Source organism: Pseudophryne corroboree, chromosome 6 (assembly GCF_028390025.1).
Source record: "Pseudophryne corroboree isolate aPseCor3 chromosome 6, aPseCor3.hap2, whole genome shotgun sequence".
Taxonomy (NCBI): domain Eukaryota; kingdom Metazoa; phylum Chordata; class Amphibia; order Anura; family Myobatrachidae; genus Pseudophryne; species Pseudophryne corroboree.
This window is the reverse complement of record NC_086449.1, coordinates 747,540,968-747,560,487: the sequence shown is the minus strand read 5'-3', so window position 1 is coordinate 747,560,487 and position 19,520 is coordinate 747,540,968. Positions and strand designations below refer to the sequence as shown.

General features: G+C 46.6%; 1 protein-coding gene across 7 annotated transcripts in view; it reads left to right on the top strand.

The window, feature by feature from the left end:
* Nucleotides 1-786: 786 nt before the first annotated feature.
* The window catches only part of RNF213 (ring finger protein 213), a 680,515-nt gene continuing 661,781 nt past the window's right edge, over nt 787-19,520 (top strand). For 3 of the 7 annotated variants that reach the window (XM_063928522.1, XM_063928517.1, XM_063928523.1), the window contains exons 1-2: nt 8,276-8,404; nt 16,646-16,827. In XM_063928522.1, the coding sequence (XP_063784592.1) occupies nt 16,722-16,827 (106 nt within the window). In that variant the 5' untranslated portion in view covers nt 8,276-8,404; nt 16,646-16,721. Of the gene's footprint in view, nt 946-1,412; nt 1,530-8,269; nt 8,453-16,645; nt 16,828-19,520 lie in introns of those variants that run through there. The other 4 variants (XM_063928518.1, XM_063928521.1, XM_063928520.1 and 1 more) reach the window with 4 other exon arrangements.

The window sequence follows — 19,520 nt, the reverse complement described above, 5'->3', positions numbered from 1 at the left end:
AACCACGATGATGTGAAACTGTTAAAAGAGACCAATCAATGGTTTTGCAAAGCAATGGTAATCCCTGCTCTTTTACAACCTGGATCAATCAGAGGTGGAGGTGGTGCTTTTGTGGATTGCTCTATGTCATTGCACCAGAAAGGGGGAAAACATTTGTGGCCCTCTGTGCTAATGATGGCGGACAGCCACTGCATCTCCGCCATTACCCTACAAATATACCAAACCCTAAAATAATGACATTGTAAGATAGCACACATATGGGTGTATTCAATTGATGTCGGATCCTTTCCAATGGAAAGGATCGAACATTTCAGTATTCAATTAGCGGATTTGGCCGTTCCCGACACTGCCAATCCGACACTTTTTTTAAAGTCGGTTTGACATTGTCGGAAATGGGGCTAAACCTGTCGGATTTGGCCACGAATCCGACAAAACACATGGATCCGCCAATCCACATGCTTCCCGACAAGTCAGATTTAATGACTTGTCGGATAAACGGAAGTTGGATTGAATATGTCCAATCTGGATTCGACCATAAACTCCTGTTGATCCGACAAGTCAGGAAATGCAACTTGAATTGAATACAGCCCTTAGATGAATACAGTATATAGTTATTCTTATCACTATCTACTGATGCAGTAGGTAACCGTACCGCTGTTTGCTTTATGTAGTTTCACTCTCCAGTATCTGTTAGCTCATGGAATGAGCAGAATGTCACACCCACTGTGGCTCAGAGTAAGAAATAAAACAGAAACTAAAAATGAAAAGTTTCCCAAAAATCGAAACTGAGGAGAATCAGGAAGTGGCTGCACTCTGCACTGCAGTCAGTCAGTGAGGGGAGAGCAGGACTGCTACACAGGACCTCTGCACAGTCCCCAGTGTGACAGACCAGTGGCTTGTGTTACCTGTAGAGCGTGGACTAGTAGTGAGCAAGGAGTCTGAGACGTAAGTAATGCTTTCATGTCATAGGTCAGGTGTTGGTAAATACACTAAATTTGTGTTTAAACAACTATAAGTATAGTACAGGCCGGGCTGTTTTCCCTTACATTGGTGTATACAGCCACATCCTGTCTTAAGCAACACTGCCCATGGCACAGCAAAGTTTATTATAGTCTATTATTGTGTGTTATTATTTTTCTTTTGTATTTATGTAATTAGCAGTTGTCATAGTCTGTCCCACTTCCTACTGCTGCATTCAGGCTGCTGCCATTGCAGGTTCTTGCCTTGTAGAACTTCATACCGTACATAGGCTTGCTATACTAGCCCTTTAATCTGGGACACCTATGATTTACACAGGTTCTATGGCTGATTAACACCAGGTGAAATTCAGGCTTGCATTTAGCCAGCCACAGAACTTGGGGAAATCATAGGTGTTTTGGAGTAAAGGGATCTTATGGCACCCCTGTTTAGGGAACAGGCTTATCAATATACACCAGCAAATTTTCCAAATGCTGGATGGCCATAAACCATGAATGAACTCAATGTTATAATGGCCGTAAAAGCAGCAGTGACAGCAGAGTGAATGGAAGGTAACTGAACAGGAGCTCTGCATGTGCTCTCTGACAGTGGGATCACCGGGAAGAGACAAAAAAAAGCGGGACATTATCATGGTTAGTCTATGCCCCTAGGTGGGAACTTCTGACATGGAATCTTGGCAGTGCTGATCACTTTGCTGTTACAGAACCTGCCCTAATTCAGGAAATTATATATATGGAATCTACAGTTCATAAGTTCCCGCCTGGTGACATGACTCTAGAAAGGAACATGAGGCCTCTGTTACTTTATTAAGGGCCTAATTCAGACCTGATCGCTAGGCTGCATTTTCGTACAGCAGGCGATCAGGTCTAAACTGCGTATGCACCGCTATTTGCAGGCGCGTCGCATGGGTACAAAGCAGATCGCCGCTCAGCGATGGGTTTGTGTGATGAATCCATTTGCATGGGTGTACGTAAGGAGATTGACAGGAAGAAGCCATTTATGGGTGTCAACTGACCGTTTTCATGGAGTGTTTGGAAAAATGCAGGCGTGTCCAAGCGTTTGCAGGGAGGGTTCCTGACGTCAATTCCGGTCCCGGACAGGCTGAAGTATTCGCAGCTGCTGAGTAAGTCCTGGGCTGCGCAGAGACTGCACAAAATTTGTTCGTACAGCTCTGCTACACATGTGTTCGCACACTTGCAAAGCGAAAATACACTCCCCCTATAGGCGGTGACTATGCAAACGCAGGACTGCCAAAAAACCCTAGTGAGCGAACAGGTCTGAATGAGGCCCCATGTCCTTAGAAGAAATGCACTCTTTAGCAATACAGCATGTCTCTACAAAAAGTCTCGGATTTTGCCAAGTATGCCAACGTATTGTTGTGAATGAAATGCAAGTTATTTAATAACAAAGGTGTAAGATCAGTTACCTAATGCAATTAGATATTACTTTACATTAATCTGCCTTGCTGTAAATGAGAGGTACACAATCTGTGCATCAGGATTGTACCCAGGTGGTGTCCCAAACTCTATCCGTAACCCACCCTTTCAGAAGTACTGGAAATTGTGCCTCTTATGGAGTCTCAAAAACAATGGAACTTTAATGCTTAATCGGGACATTTAATAAACTCTTTATTAAGGGGTTTCAAAACTGTCACACAGTTTTCTGATCCAAACTACAGGTTAGTCCAGAGGTTCTCAAACTCGGTCCTCGGGAGCCCACACAGTGCATGTTTTGCAGGTAACCCAGCAGGTGCACAGGTGTATTAATTACTCACTGACACATTTTAAAAGGTCCACAGGTGGAGCTAATTATTTCACTTGCGATTCTGTGAGGAGACCTGCAAAACATGCACTGTGTGGGCTCCCGAGGACCGAGTTTGAGAACCTCTGGGTTAGTCAGTCTCACCCTTGTGCCTCAGAACATATTTTCCAACTGTCCATTTAGGGATGGCCATCAATCTTTGATGGCTAACTACCGATTGCGGATGGTTTTGCTATCGATGACAGAAAGCCAGTGGTTCTCTGCAATTGATGACTAAGTAGAACCAAATATTTATTTTTTACCCGCATGGAGCTTAGCCCTGCTCCCCGCTGAGCCCCGCCTCCATTTTTTTATGGACCCACGGCCCGGCCAGCACTTGCCAGCGGTGGACATCGAGTGATGTAAACCATCGATGGTTCACCATAGGTGCTTTAAGTGCCAATGATGGTCTCAACTGATGGTACCATCGATGGACAGCCCATCGATGGCCATCCCTACCGTCCCTAGCTGGCTTTGTCTGGCAGGTTAGGGAGCTCAGATTGAGTATACTGGTGAATGGGTGCTGTGTGATACCTACAACTGTTGTCCATGGCAGTGAATGGGTGTCAGGAGGCAAGGGTGCAACCCAGTGCTTCAACAGTCCTAACAAAATACCAACAAGGGTATAAACCACCCTGTGTTGACCCCGCCCCCTGAGCATGTCACATCAAGATGTCATGATGAGGAGACATGGCATTTGAGACCAGGAAAAAGAAAAGCTTCTGTTCCAGGCACCCTACAATAGGTATGGCTATCAGTGGGTTAACTGTCAATGGTCGCTATTGATGGTTAACCTCGATGGTATAAAAGCACAACAGAGAACCATTGATGGTTTCACACACCAATGGTTATTCATGCATTATTACTTACCGGGCTGCAGACCGGTCAGAGGTGGGGCTTCCATGGTCGCATGGGGGAGGTAGGTTCCTTCTCCCAACACCAAGTAGGGGGAAAATAAACAATTGTGGGCTCTGTAGCATCCATGGTAGAGAACCATTGGATCTCCACCATCAATGGCAAAACCATCTAATAGTGGTAGTTAACCATCAATGGTTTGTAGCCTTTGACAGTCAATGATCAACCCTACCCCACAAGCCAGATGCAGATGACATGGAGCAGCGTGGGTGCCACCTCCTACAGTAAGTCCTGGCTGTTGGCACACTGCTAGTTATGATCCTGCATTAGGGATGGACATCGTTCTCTGTTATCTCCACAGGATCACTGTTCATCTCCCAATACATTGTGTTTTTGGCTCAATTAAGTCATGATACAGATGTGTCCTCATATATCTAGCATCAACACACCATGCAGTACGAGATGCCTGGCGCGAGTGATCCGCCAGGTCCCATGCAACTCTGATAACGTTTGGCTTTAAACATTCTCTCACATGCAGTGATGTTGGAATTCATATATGTATATGTGTGTCTTTGTATGTATACAGATATGTAGTCATATATTGTTGCTGCTGGCACGCCATGTTGCATGTGAATCTTCTAGCGTCTTTTTTATTGCTTTTTTTTCTCTCCAGAAAATGCTTCGTCGTCACATTGCAAGACTGCGCTGATTAATTTGATATGACACTTGTATATCTGTGTGCTACTGAGTCTCTGAAAGTGCTACAATGTTGTAGCCGCAGCTTTGTTCCAGTACAAGTTCTGTTCTGCTTCGTATACAGACTCGGGTACATTTACTAAGCAGTGATAAGAGCGGAGAAGTGAGCCAGTGGAGAAGTTGCCCACGGCAACCAATCAGCACTGAATTAACATCTTTAATTTGCATACTATAAAATAATACAGAGCTGCTGATTGGTTGATGGGGAAATTTCTCCACTGGCTCTCTTCTCCGTTCTTATCACTGATTAGTAAATGTCCCCCTCAGTCACATACGATATACAAGTGTCATATCAAATTAATCAGCGCAGTTACCCTATGCGTCCTAGTCACTTTATGTTGTGACTAAGGCATATTTTCAGCAATAAAATATGCTAAAAGATTCTCACACGGCCTGTTGTGCCTAGAGGATGTTTGGCGTGACTGCAGATAAGATGTATAAGGACATATCTGTATACTGATAGAATCGATTCAAAAAATCACAATGCTGCAGCAGCGATAAACTTGCCTGTTCCAAGGCGTCCCCTGCTACACTGCGCATGTGTTGGCTGTTTTTCTTTTTTTAACTGCGCATGTTTACTTTTAACGGCTGTGCAGAAGTGCAAATACTGTATAATATAGATCATGAGAAAGATCAATATTATTTTTCTGATTATGTAAATACATACATAGCGATCCTGTATCAATTTGAAGTTTTTATTCGGGATCACTGATTGGCCACACCTACCTTGCATATCAGGTGTGTGACCTCGCCCACTGCAAAACGCTCACAACCACATTGTGTAGGTACATGGCCCTATCACATCATGATCATGTCCTATGTCACCATGTTTGTTCTAATTGCCAGCATTCCAAAGTTAGGAGGCATGGAATACTGTGACACTTGGGGCTCAATTTAATTAGGAGCAAGGGAGGCAAGTTGCTATTGCAACAATGTAGAAACGCTGCTAATGGCAGCATAATCTCGCTCTGGACTAGGGATGGCCATTGACTATCGATGTGTTTAAACCATCGGTGATCTATGTCTGATGTTGTATACTTTTTCACCATCGATGGTGGTTAGCCAGATAGTTTCTTGCCCTGGATGGTTGCCGTGGACACAATGTTTTTTTTTTTTTACCATCTAACTAGCATCCCCCTTCCCCCCCAAAAAAGTGCACAAAAACATATATTTTTTTAAATGATTGAATTAGGTCAAGAACATATATTTAAAACTTTTCCCAAACTATTTTATAAAAAAAAACAAAAAACCCCAAAACATTTATAAAATATTGATCCACCCACTCAAACATTGGAACATCACTACCATCACCATCAGACCATTGTGACTATTGCGACATTGGTTTCCCCAGCGGCTGCTCCCCTGCATATCCAGTGTCAGCAACATATAACTATAATCTGTACTAATATTATTAGAACGTTGGGTCTGTTTGTTCCAAGTTGGCGCACAAACGACTGAATCGATTTTTTTGAATACTGCATAATTTTGGAGCGGAAACTCTTAATAACCTGCGCTTTGTTTCATCTCAATCCGTCACGTTAAAGCTGAGCAATAATGAAACCAAAATTTATTGGCAGCGTCAATGCCAGAGATCGATGTGGCGCCATTCGCCGGTAAGGGATGGAGGGGGAGGTGATTTGGGTCCGTGTTCACTTGAAACAGAGTAAATGGGCAGCGCAAGAGTTATGTACATGTGGCGCATGAGCAGAGGCGTATCTAGGGTAGGGTGAGTGGGGCACGTGCCCTGGGCACCTTGGCAGGCCCAGGAGAGGGGGGCGCCGCCGGCGACCAAAGCATCTTGCCCCACTCGCCCCCGTCAGCCCTAAATGTGAGGGGAGGAGAGCGCAGCGTCTCTCCCTCCCCTCACCGCCGCTGCCAGCACTAGCAGCGCTGCCAGCAGCGCTGCTGTGTCCGGTCTCCGGCGCTAGCCAATCAGAGCTTGCGGACCGGCTCCTGATTGGCTGCCGGTCCGCGAGCTCTGATTGGCTAGCGAACCGGCGCCAGATAGCCGCCGGAGACCTGAAGCGGTGAGGGGAAGGAGAGGCGCTGCACTGCGCTCTCCTCCCCTCACATAGAGCAAGCGGTGAGTGACTGGGTGGCGGCGGGCTTGGCGGCACAGTGGGGCATGTATCTGGCACCAAATGGGGCATATGTAACTGGCACTGAGTGGGGCCTAGCACTGTGGGGCATGTAACTGGCACTGTGGGGCAATGTAACTGGCACTGTGGGGCATGTATCTGGCACTGTGGGGCATTGTATCCGGCACTGTGGGGCAATGTAACTGGCACTGTGGGGCATGTATCTGGCACTGTGGGGCATTGTATCTGGCACTGTGGGGCATTGTATCTGGCACTGTGGGGCATGTATCTGGCACTGTGGGGCATTGTATCTGGCACTGTGGGGCAATGTAACTGGCACTATGGGGCATGTATCCGGCACTGTGGGGCATTGTATCTGGCACTGGGGGGCAATGTAACTGGCACTGTGGGGCATTGTATCTGGCACTGTGGGGCAATGTAACTGGCACTGTAGGGCATTGTATCTGGCACTGTGGGGCAATGTAACTGGCACTGTGGGGCATTGTAACTGGCACTGTGGGGCATTGTAACTGGCACTGTGGGGCATTGTATCTGGCACTGTGGGGCATTGTATCTGGCACTGTGGGGCAATGTAACTGGCACTGTGGGGCATTGTATCTGGCACTGTGGGGCATTGTATCTGGCACTGTGGGGCATGTATCTGGCACTGTGGGGCATGTATCTGGCACTGTGGGGCAATGTAACTGGCACTGTGGGGCATTGTATCTGGCACTGTGGGGCAATGTAACTGGCACTGTGGGCCATTTTCAGTGACCACACCCCTTCTGGATCGTGGCCACACCCCTTCTGGATCGTGGACACACCCCTTCTGGATCGTGGCCACACCCCTTCTGGATCGTGGCCACACCCCTTCTGGATCGTGGCCACACACCTTCTGGTGTGTGGCCACGCCCATTTTTTTTGACGTGCGCGCACATACTTCTTTTGCTATGTTTTTTTTTGGGGGGGGGGCGCCATTTTACATCTTGTCCTGGGCTCCAAAAACCCTAGTTACGCCTCTGCGCATGAGCTGTGTGCAGGTGACGTGGGGGAAGCTGCAAGTAGCAGCTAGTATAACATTGATGTAATATACAGTGCAATAAAAAACTATAATGTAGTACTATTGGGTATCCGGATGGTAGGTCAACACGGATTAGGTCGCAAGTCATTAGGTCGACCACTATTGGTCGACATTCACATGGTCGACACATGAAAAGGTTGTCTCGTTAAAATGGTTGACATATGAAAAGGTCGACATTACTTTTTTATTTTTAAGAAAAGTGTATTTTTAACTTTTTCACACTTTATCATCCACATGGACTACGAATGGGAATAGTAACCTGTGCCAAGCACAGTGGTAGCAGAGCGAGGCACCTTGCCCACAGTATGGTGTGCGAAGTGAGCCATATAAGGGGTCGTGGCGCAATAATTGGGGTTCCTGGTTATGCAAAAAAAAGACAGAAAAAAAGTAAAAAAAAAGTGAAAAAATAAATAAAATGATGTCGACCTTTTATGTGTCAACATGTCCCGAGTCGACCATTTTTTTAAAAAACATGTCAACCTTTCTTTCCTGTGTTGACCATTTAAATGTCGACCAATAGTGGTCGACCTATTGACTGTTGACCTAGTCCATGTCGACCCATTGATCTATAACCGTACTATTTATGTGTAGAAGTTACTTCAGTAGTGACTGGCAAAGCTTTCAAAACTATGTTTTGGGGCACTTCTCCTTTAAAGTAAGAGGATTAACGGTGACGAGCAATATATTTACATGCTCGGTGGTGGTTGGCTGCAGAGGGTCACGTGTCTCAGTCCTCTGTGTGTGAAGACGGAAGTGCTGCTGTGAGCTGCAGGCTGTGTGTGCACTGTACATTGGTGGGTGCAGTTCATGTGCATAAAGTGATGCAGCCTGTCTCCCCAGGAGCTACAGCAGACAGGTCTGTGCTGCTGCCGGGAAATAATGTGGTTTCCAGTCCTGTGCTAGGGTTTGTTTTGTCCCTTCCTTGTAATGTAATGTAATGTAGCTCCTGACTGTAAAGTGGACTGCACGTGAGGTTATCTCCCTGAGGGGCAGATTTATTAAGCTCAGTGAAGTGATAAATTGTAAGGTGATAAAGGACCAGCCAATCAGATCCTAACTGACATTTTTCAAACACAGCCTGTGACATGGCAGTTAGGAGCTGATTGGCTGGTCCTTTATCACCTTCCACTTTATCACTTCACCGAGCTTAATAAATCTGCCCCTGACTGCGCTGTGTTGTGGCTTCTAGTGCAAAGTTCAGTCACATGATGAGTCGTGCCTGTGTACTGAGAAGGCTTTGTAGCCAGTGAGTGTGTACTGTACAAATGAATGTTGCTGTTTTTTTGTTTTGTTTTGTTTTTTTGTTTCTTTTAAGCCAGGATACAGATGTAGCTTTGTCAAGGACTTGATAGTTACCCGCTGGCATATTTGATATCCGTGCTCTGGGTCGACACACCTTAGGTCGACAGTGACTAGGTTGACATGAACAAGGCCGACATGGAAAAAGGTCGACATGAGTTCTTCACTTTTTTTTTTTTGCTTACTTTTTCAAACTTTATGATCCACGTGGACTACAATTGGGAACGGTAAACTGCGCGAGTCACCTTGGCCTAAGTATGGCGAGTGAGGCGACATGGTGCACTAATTGGGATTCCCGTTCACTTTAAGAAAAAAAAAGACACCAAAAAAACATGAAAACTCATGTTGACCTTTTTCCATGTCGACCATGTTCATGTGACCTAATCGGTGTGTCGATCTATTTCCTGTGTCGATCTACTCACGGTCTACCAATAGGTGTCAACCTACTGCGTGTCGACCCTGAGTCCCATACCCAGCATATTCAACCCTCTGTTAAAGATATTGCGTGCCCACCCAAAACCTCTCATGGTTAAGCTGAATATTCTTCATGGCTAACAATTGTGATAACCATCGATGGTTTACTATTGATGGTGGGGACCCAGTGGGGCTCTGCCAACGATGGCTGCCAGTTTTGTTTTCTTTTCAGGTGTAGAGGCAGTTACACAAAGAGTGGCCATGTACTGAGAGAGGTGCGGAATTAAAGTAATAGGAAAATTAGTAAGGCTGTGGCATTGCATGCTGCATAAGGGGCCAGCACCCTGATCAGTGATGCAAGGGAGGAAAATGTCACCCATAACAGCTGACCTGAGCCCCTCCCAACAAGCCCGGGCTGGGGTAATTACCCGCTTCCCCCGCCCTCTCTCGGCGCGTCTGCCCAGGGATGACTGCCCCACCGCCTGAACCTAATTGTCCTGTAGCCTGCCATGCCCCGCATCCGGGATGGCTGGCGATGGTTGCAAAACATGGATGGTTCACCATTGGTGGCTTCATGCTATCTATGTTAATCACAGATGGTCCCATCAGTGATGACTATTGTTGGCTAACCCACCGATGGCCATCCCTAGTTAGTGATATATGAAAAACAGTGAAACTTTTAAGAAGCTTAAAAGCAGTAAAAAAAATAAAGTAATTATAGAGGCAATTACTGATTTGAGTGAATCACAATGTTGACTTTGATGCTGGATCTATTGCACTTTGGGTGAGGGTATTATTATTATTATTATTATTATTTTATATGGCACCAAAAGGGGTCTGCATGGCCTTACTTAGTACAGAAACAGTTCAAACAAAACAAGACAGAAGTTACTAGCAGGACATGGATTATAATCATTGCTGCGGCTGCTGTCATTATACCCAAATAAGCAGCAGGGCGGCAGAACCCTTGCAGGCAGTGGGGAGTAGATGATGGTATATATGGGGGAAGGAAAAGCCCATTAGGGAAGAGAGCCCTGCTCATAGGAGTTTACATACAAGTGTTTAGTAAGCTCTAAAAATAATGGTCATGCTACAAGAATAAGGGCAACAATTGCATCATATTTGAATTTTAGTACAACATTTAGTCTGTAGCTTTCATGCAAATGGGGGTGAAATCCAGTCTTTAGGTCGACCACTATTGGTTGGCATGATCTTTATGTCGACATGATCAGTAGGCCGACATGGCAAAGGTCAACACATGAAAAGGTCGAAATGAGTTTTCGGGGGAAAAAAAAATTAATAAAAAAAACCAAAACTTTTTCTTGCTTCACGATCCACGTGGAATAGTAACCTGTGCCGAGCGCAGCGAGGCACCTTGCCAGAAGCATGGCGGGTGGACACAGTGCACTAATTGGAGTTTTCGGTCACTTTATGAAGAAAACAACACACACACAAAAAAAAACCCATGTCGACCTTTTTCCATGTCGATTTCATGACCATGTCGACCTATTTCAGGTGTCAACCTACTCACTGTCGACCAATAGTGGTCGACCTAATGACTGTCGACCTAGTTAGGGTCGACCCAATGAACCACCCCCCAGTTAGCAGGGTCATGGATATGGCTTGTGCTGTATGGGGAACACATTGTTTTCCTGTGTGTCAACATACAGTACATTACTCTGACAGTTCCTGAGTGAGGACAGCACATGGGGATAACCCACCTCTCTGGATGAGCACCACTGAACAAGATTTGCAAACCTTGAGCATTAACGCCCCCATACATCTTCCTGGCGATTCCCTGATGCGATTGGAACCAGCGATCGGTACAACCAGTCGGCGGCCGTCGATGATTGTCGATCCGTCAGGGAAATTCCTTATGTTAATATCCCTGATATGCTGATCCCAACCATTTCGGCCGGGATCAGGTAAACAAAAGATGTGAAAATGGGTTTAATGTAACTTTCCCTGTGCATTTGTGTAATAGAAATATTTAAAACGTAAAGTGACTTTATGTGTATCACAGGACACTAGTTACCAGCCTGTCAGAATGACGGAACGTCATAACAGTGATGTCAGCATCGACGGCTGTACGCGGCCGAACGGAGTAACACTTGAATTGCTCCGTCGGGCACCATCTAGTGGCCGCCAGCACACAAAACACTTTTATTCCCCCCATAGAGATGAGTGTTAGTCTTTTATTATATAGGATTACTTGGTTTCTATAAGGGAGACAAAGGGGGAGATTTATCAAAGCTTGGTGAGATAAAGTACCAACCAACCAGCTCTTAACTGACATTTTACAGGCTGTGTTTAAAAAAAAAAAAAAAATGACAGAAGCTGATTGGTTGGTACTTTATCTCACCAAGCTTTGGTAAATCTCCCCCAAAGTCTGCCTTCAGGTATTGGCATTTAGTTGAGCAGGGGTAGGAAACCTGTTGCACTCCAGCTGCTGTGGAGCTACAAATTGCAGCATGCCCCGCTATAGTTTTAGCATGCCCTAACGGCAAAATGGAGGCAGAGCATGCTGGGATGTATAGTTCCACAGCAGTTGGAGCCACAGGTTGCTTACCCTTGCAGTAGAGTCACTTTTTTTTATTACTCCATCTCATTACCCCTTTACTTCCTCCTTGTCCTATTAGTAATAATCCCCTCACGATGTGGCAGTTGTTAGATGGGAGTAATCAGGGTAGGGTATAATAATATTGACCATAAATCAGGTAGAGAGCTGACACAACCACCTGAATTTGCTCCTCACCTGTTGATTCCGTTAGTGTAACAGTTTCTCTGTAGCAGGTTTAATCACACAAATCACATATCTGAGGTTAGATCGCCTACGGCAGGACACAAATCCGTCCTCCGTTCCACTTCCTAATTATTTTACATGCCAATTAAGTAGGCTAGACTGAACATGACACTCTGAGATTTACATTTTAATTGAGAGTTACTGTACTTCTAAATGATTGCATTAAATACCTTGGGGCTGATGCAGACTGAGAACGCCAGGTAGTGTAGCATATTGTATGTATATAATTCCCCTACCTATCTCAGAAAAGATGGTGCACCCACCTGGGTGAGGGCTTTCCCTCTAAGACCAGATACAGTAAAAGCGGGTACACACTACGCGGTTTGGGATTGCCGGCGATGGACGACTATATCGTTGAAAGATATAGCGCTCAACTAAATAGTGCGTACACACTGAACGTTGTCGCTCAAAGATAACGTTCAGTTACGTCACCGCTGGCATTCCCGAGCATGAAGCTCAGTCCGACATTGATGGGTTGAGCTCCAGGTCAGCTTAATATTGGTGAGGGGAGGGGGGGGGGGGGGGCGAGCCGCGGGGAGGCATCCAGAGGAGATCAGCGCCAGCTGGTTGTCACTCAGCCGCCCGACCTCACGGCAGCTTCCACCCGGCTCCAGCACGCTGCTGGAGCCGGGTGGAAGCTGCCGTGAGGTCGGGCGGCTGAGTGACATCCAGCTGCAGCGCTGATCGTAGCGCTGATATCCTGTATGCCCGCCGGCTGTCCCTGCGGCTCCCCCCCCCCCCCCCTCCCCTCCTCCGGGTCCATCTCATTCCGACATCATTTTGATGTTGGATTGAGATAGTCGAAAAGGGGGCCAAAACCTGTCGGATTTGGCCCCGTTTTCGACATCAACACGTGGATCGGCAGCTATTCCGCCGATCCACGTGCTATTTGACAAGTCGAATGCCTCGACTTGTCGAAAAGCTCTGAATAGGTCGAATCAGGATTCGACCTTAAAAAGTCGAAAACGGACGTCTTTTCGACAGACGGCTGTTTTTGACTGCAATTGAATACACCCCTTAATCTATGTAACAAAATTGTTCTATGGATAGTGTTGTCAGGTCAATATTTAATACCAGATATACAGTACATGCAATCAGTGAGCCTATTATTAACCTGCTTGTTAATGCAAATATGTAATCCGTTAATCGTTTGGCAGCCACTAATTGCATTTAAATATGCAGAAATAGTCAAGAGGTTCAGTTGTTGTTGTTCAGATGAAATACTAGAATGGGAAAGAAATGTGAGTTTGACCATGGAATGATTATTTGTGCCAATTTAGTGTTAGTTATACCCTGTACACACTGCACAAATAACCCGGTATCGACCCGGTATATTGCCGGGTCGACATGGGTCGCTGTGCGGTGTGAACGGGTCACTGACGAATTCCCGGGTTACTACCGGGTCCGGTGCAGCGTCAAGGGGTTACCCGGGTTGATGCGACCCGGTACCTGTTCACAGCATAGGGAGAGGCACCTCCGCACCCGCCCCTGATGCCGCAGCGGTCCCCGCCCTGGATGGCAACCCGACCCGGCATATTGCCGTGTCGGGAATTATGTTCTCAGGGTCCAAGGCCGAGTCGCACCCAGGAAGAACCCGTATCCAATTTCCGTGCGTGACACGGCAATTGCAATCTGAACGGGGTATTAGTGTTTTGACTGACGGCAGCTGACCACATACAAAATCAGTAGACAGATGTTCTCTCTCTATTGGGACGGGTCTGGCTGTATAAAGACAGCATTTTAAACCCCTAGTTAGAGCTGGACATACATTGGGTTACTTTATATAATGCTCACATTTCTTAATGCAATTATGTAAAGAGAATGTGATTGTACATTACATGCATTGTAATGTGTGCTGTTTTCTATTATCATTTTATAATTGATAAAAGCATACAGGTAGTTTAACTGAATTCACACTTTAAGCCTAGCATTTGTGTATGTCTGTGTGAGCTAGTATGTGACATTCATAGGGGGAGATTCAAATCTTGAAGCTTCCCTCCCGCCCCCATCGCGCCCGCCGGCAGTATTCAAATGTTACTGCCGATGGGTGCGATATCAGCATTTCAGCTCTCCACCCCCAGGGGTGGCGAGCTGAAATGCGTGAAAAGTGACCCGTTTGGACACCCATGTCTTTAGTCGGGTTTAGCTGCTTTACGCGGCCAAACCCGTCTCTTATGGGCGCGATCAGCGCGAAAACAGGGGTCATTAGAATATCGCCCCACGATCTCCCGCCACTTTAGACGGGAGATCGGGGGCAATAGAAGATTTGAATCCCGCCCATAGTGTTCATTCTAGCACCCTGCACCTTTCAAAATCCGTGCAGTTCCTCTTTCCTGCCTGGGGTGTCGCTCTCTGCTGTGGTGCTTCTCAGCACACTCTGATCTGTTACTCAGTGCTGTGATACAGACCTGTGTGTGCTGAGAAGCACCAGAGCAGAGAGCGACACCTTAGGCAGAAAAGAGTAACTGCACAGGATTTGAAAGTTGCATGGTCCTAGAATGGCTTCTCAAATGTGGGCGTGTTGTGAACATTTTCTAGGCGTGTGCCAGCCAGTGACTGCAACTTTGTTCGCATTTGTACTGGCTCCAGTGACTACGAGATCTATTTACTAAGCCTTGGATGGAGGTAAAGTGGACTGAGATAAAGCACCAGCCAGTTAATGCCTAACTGTCATTTTTCAAACCCAGCCTGTGACATGGCAATAAAAGCTGATTGGCTGGTACTTTATCTCCAGCCAAGGCTTAGTAAATAGACCCCTTAGTTCCAACGGCCATTTTGTGCTGCCGTAGGGCGGCTTTTATATGCAAGTGGCAGATTAGAGACGCAGCCAGTACAGATCCCAGCGGCTGTGTAATTAGCATATTTTCGTAGATCCACTGTGTACTGGATTTGTGTCCCCCTTCTGAATCAGGCCTTGTGTCTTGTTAGTGTTTCTCTCTGTTGCTTTTTATATAGTGGGTTAAAGCCCGTACACACTGGGCAATTATGAGCTCAAAATAGCTCACTTTTGTCATTTTGAGCTACTCAAATTCGTCCAGTGTGTATGGGCGGGCAATGAGCGCTGATGCGCACTCCAGCATCACCGCTAGCTGCAGCCGTTCGTCGGGCTGTTTGAACAGCCGAGTGAAGCACTTTCCACAGTCTCCTACTGGAAAGTGCTCCCCCCCCCCCCTCCCCCCACGTGGACATCGCTGGCACAGGGAAAATAGCTTAGTGTGTATGCACCTTTATTATCTTATGTCCTTTTATGTTATGGTTTGTCATTTTGGTCCAAATTTATCAATCCTTGGAGGGTGATAAATTGCACGGTGATAAAGCACCAGACAACCAGCTCCTAACTGTCATTTTTCAAACACAGCCTGTAACATGACACTTAGGAGCTGATTGATTGGTACTTTATCACTGTGCTATTTATCACTCTACAAGGCTTGATAAATCTGGGCCTTTGTCTGGTGCGTTTATCACCTTACACTTATCACTGGTTTATCATTTCCTTATGCCTTCTCCAGGTTAATACATCTGCCCTAGTGTATGATCTGTGTCTATGGGGGTAATTCAGACCTGATTGTAGCAGCAAATTTGTTAGCAGTTGGACAAAACCATGTGCACTACAGGGGGGACAGATATAACGGGTGTGGTATGGAAGGTCGACAGTGTCTAGGTCACCCACTATTGGTCGACGGTGTCTCTAGGTCGACATGGTCTCGGTCGACATGAGTTTGATTTATTTTGGTGTTGTTTTCTCCGTACAGTGACCGGGAATCCCAATTAGTGCACCGTGTCCCCTCGCATGGCTCACTTCGCCCGCCATGCTTCAGGTTACTATTCCCAGTTGTAGTCCGCATGGATCGTTGAGGAAGAAAAAGTTCAAATAAAGAAAAAAATTGTGAAAAACTCATGTCGACCTAGAGACCAGATCCCAATATAACGTGCAGAGAGAGTTAGATTGGGGGGGGGGGGTTCACATTGAAATCTAAATTGCAGTGTAAGAATAAAGCGTCCAGTATTCACCCTGCACAGAAACAAAATAATCCACCCAAATCTAACACTCTCTGCACATGTTACATCTGCCCCACCTGCAGTGCACATGGGTTTGCCCAACTGCTAACAAATTTGCTGCTACGATCAGCTCTGAATTACCCCCTATGTGAAGTAATATTTGATGTGTTTATTTGCCACTAAATGTTCGCAAAAGTGATTGGATGGAGCAAACCAAATGTTGCTTCATTCAGGTGCGCACACTGCCAACCCTGATGTTATTGCCAAGTTGCATCCTCGATTTCTACACTGTTCCCTCCCAGGTGTGGCTTAGCGAGACCCCTTTCAGACAGGTGGCCTGACCTAGCAATGTGCTGGGTTGCTGTGCGATAACCCGGGTTATTGCTGACAGTGTGAAAGGGGTATTATCTATCAGGGGAGAGGATTATCCTGTGGTTAGCTGATAGGTAATGTTAGAAATACCCTGAATTAGGCTAGTGTTTTTTTTTTTTTTTTTCATCTACATATTGAAAGTGAAAGCAATGTGAGACCATGTGACTCATCCTCCTGACTCATTACTTTATTCTATTGTCTTCTCTACAGTGATGTTCTGAATCCTGTGCAGTAGGTTGCTGGAGTGAGCACAGGTTTGGATGTTGGATTTTCTCTACCATAGAAAATGAGGTGTCCGAATTGCAGTCACCAGTCTTCAGAAGAACATCCCAACTTCTGCAGTAGCTGCGGGAGTCGCCTAAATACTCTAATACCCAGCACAGTAACGCAAGGTAAAGTACAATTTTATGTTTTTCCCTTTTCCTTCACTTATTCAAGCTAGGAAAAACGCCTTTTTGTTTTTTCTTTACCCCTTTTTTTTAATTAATATTTGTAGAATGTAAATATTTTTTCTCCTTAGAATCTCTCTGTATATAGATAACTGATCAAATGCTGCACCCAAACTATACTTTCCTAAAAAGCATTTGAGCCAGTGTGGAAAGTAACACCTGCAGTATGCGCACAGCACTGATGAGGGTGTGTAATGCTCCGTCTGCGAGGTGCGTCATGAAATCGGTTTATGCCAAACCGTACTTGCCCATATTTATGTTGGGTGTGGTTCGTTTTATCGACTGTATCCAGGTCGACAATGTTTAGGTCGACCACTATAGGTCGACAGTCACTAGGTCGACATGGATGGAAGGTCGACAGGATTTCTAGGTCGACATGTGCTAGGTCGACAGGTCTAAATGTTGACATGAGGATTTTTTTTTTTTTGGGCGTCGTTTTCTTCGTAAAGTGACCGGGATCCCAAATTAGTGCACAGCGTCCCCTCGCATGGCTCGCTTCGCTCGCCATGCTTCGGGCATGGTGCCTTCGCACCGCTACCGCTTTGCTCGGCACACTTTACCGTTCCAATTGTAGTCCACGTGGATCGTTAAGTATGAAAAAATCCAAAAAAAGAAAAAAAATGTGAAAAACTCATGTCGACCTTTAGACCTGTCGACCTAGCACATGTCGACCTAGAAACCCTGTCGACCTTCCATCCATGTCGACCTAGTGACTGTCGACCTATAGTGGTCGACCTAAACATTGTCGACCTAGACACTGTCGATCTTCAGACCGGATCCCATTTATGTTCTCCTCTCTGGGAGAGTGCTCGGAGCGGAGATGGAGCTGACCCAATATGCTGGGTGTTTCTCATCACTAAGCCCTGTCCCTTTGCGGCATAATGCTGTGACAGTCACGCGGGTGAATGAAGCGGGGTCACTACCAAAATGCTGTTTTTGTGCTCGTCATCCTGCTCATTTCACTAGGAAGTGGAAGGGATGTGAGCGGGTCTCCTACTCTTTTGGAAGGCTGGGGGACTTCCCAAAATTCTGCAGTAGTTCTGACATTCTGGGAGAGTAGCAGGGCCGGCTCCAGGCCTACTAGCACCCTGAGCGAGAAAATGTAAAAGCGCCCCCCCCCCCATGCGCGCGCCGAAGGCGCGCGCTCCCGGAAAAGTGGGTGTGGCCTCTGGAAAAGTGGGCGTGGACTCGTAACTTCATATCATCAAACTGTAAAAATATTTTCACACAATTAGCAGCCTTACACATAGCCACAGTAGTGTTCCTTACACACAATGTCTCCAGTATAGTGCCAGATACACATAATGTGCAGTGCCAGATAGACATGACATGCCTCCCAGCAGTGCCAGATAGACATGACATGCCTCCCAGCAGTGCCAGCTACACATGACATGCCCCGCAGCAGTGCCAGCTACACATGACATGCCCCGCAGCAGTGCCAGCTACACATGACATGCCCCCCAGTAGTGCCAGCTACACAGGATAGTGTTCACTTTTTAGGGCATGGTGCTGATCACAGGGAGGGCACATTTTTAAGTTAGGAGGGCAAAATGATGTACATACTGCTTGTTGTTCCCACACCTATATGTCAAAGCATGGACAGTGCGCGCCGAAGGCGCGCAGCAAAAATTAATGGGAGTTACTTCGTGGGGAAGGTACGTGGCCACATAATAGTGGCAATTTGCATTACACCACACAGTAGTGCAGCTAATACACACTGCACCAGGTAGAACCTCCTATACACTTTGCGCCAGGCACAGCACTGAGACACATTGCCTAGCCACAGACGCCTAGCGGGAACACTACATGACATGCCCCCCAGCAGTGCCAGCTACACGTGACATGCCCCCCAGCAGTGCCAGCTACATAAATGGCCACACAGTGCCAGATATGCACCCACAGTTCAGATACATAAATGCCCCCAAAGTGCCAGATACATAAGTGCCTCCACAGTGCAGATATGCCCCCCACAGTGCCAGATACATGATGCCCCCGCAGTGCCAGATACATAAGTGCCCACACAGTGCCAGATATAAAAATGCCCACACAGTGCCAGATATGTCCCCACTGTGCCATATATAAAAATGCCCGCACAGTGCCAGATATGCCACCACAGGGCCAGATACATAAATCCCCCCAGTGCCAGATACATAAATGCCCACATATTGCCAGATGCATAAGTGCCCACACAGTGCCAGATGCATTATTGCCCCCCACAGTGTCAGATACATTAATGCCCCCAGTGCCAGATATGCCCCCACAGTGCCATATACATAATGCCCCCACAGTGCAGATATGCCCCCACAGTGCCAGAAACATAATGCCCCCACAGTGCAGCTATGCCCCCACAGTGCCAGATATATAATGCCCCCACAGTGCAGATATGCCCCCACAGTGCCAGATATATAATGCCCCCACAGTGCAGATATACCCCCACAGTGCCAGATACATAATGCCCCCACAGTGCAGATATGCCCCCACAGTGCCAGAAACATAATGCCCCCACAGTGCAGCTATGCCCCCACAGTGCCAGATATATAATGCCCCCACAGTGCAGATATGCCCCCACAGTGCCAGATATATAATGCCCCCACAGTGCAGATATGCCCCCACAGTGCAAGAAACAATGCCCCCAC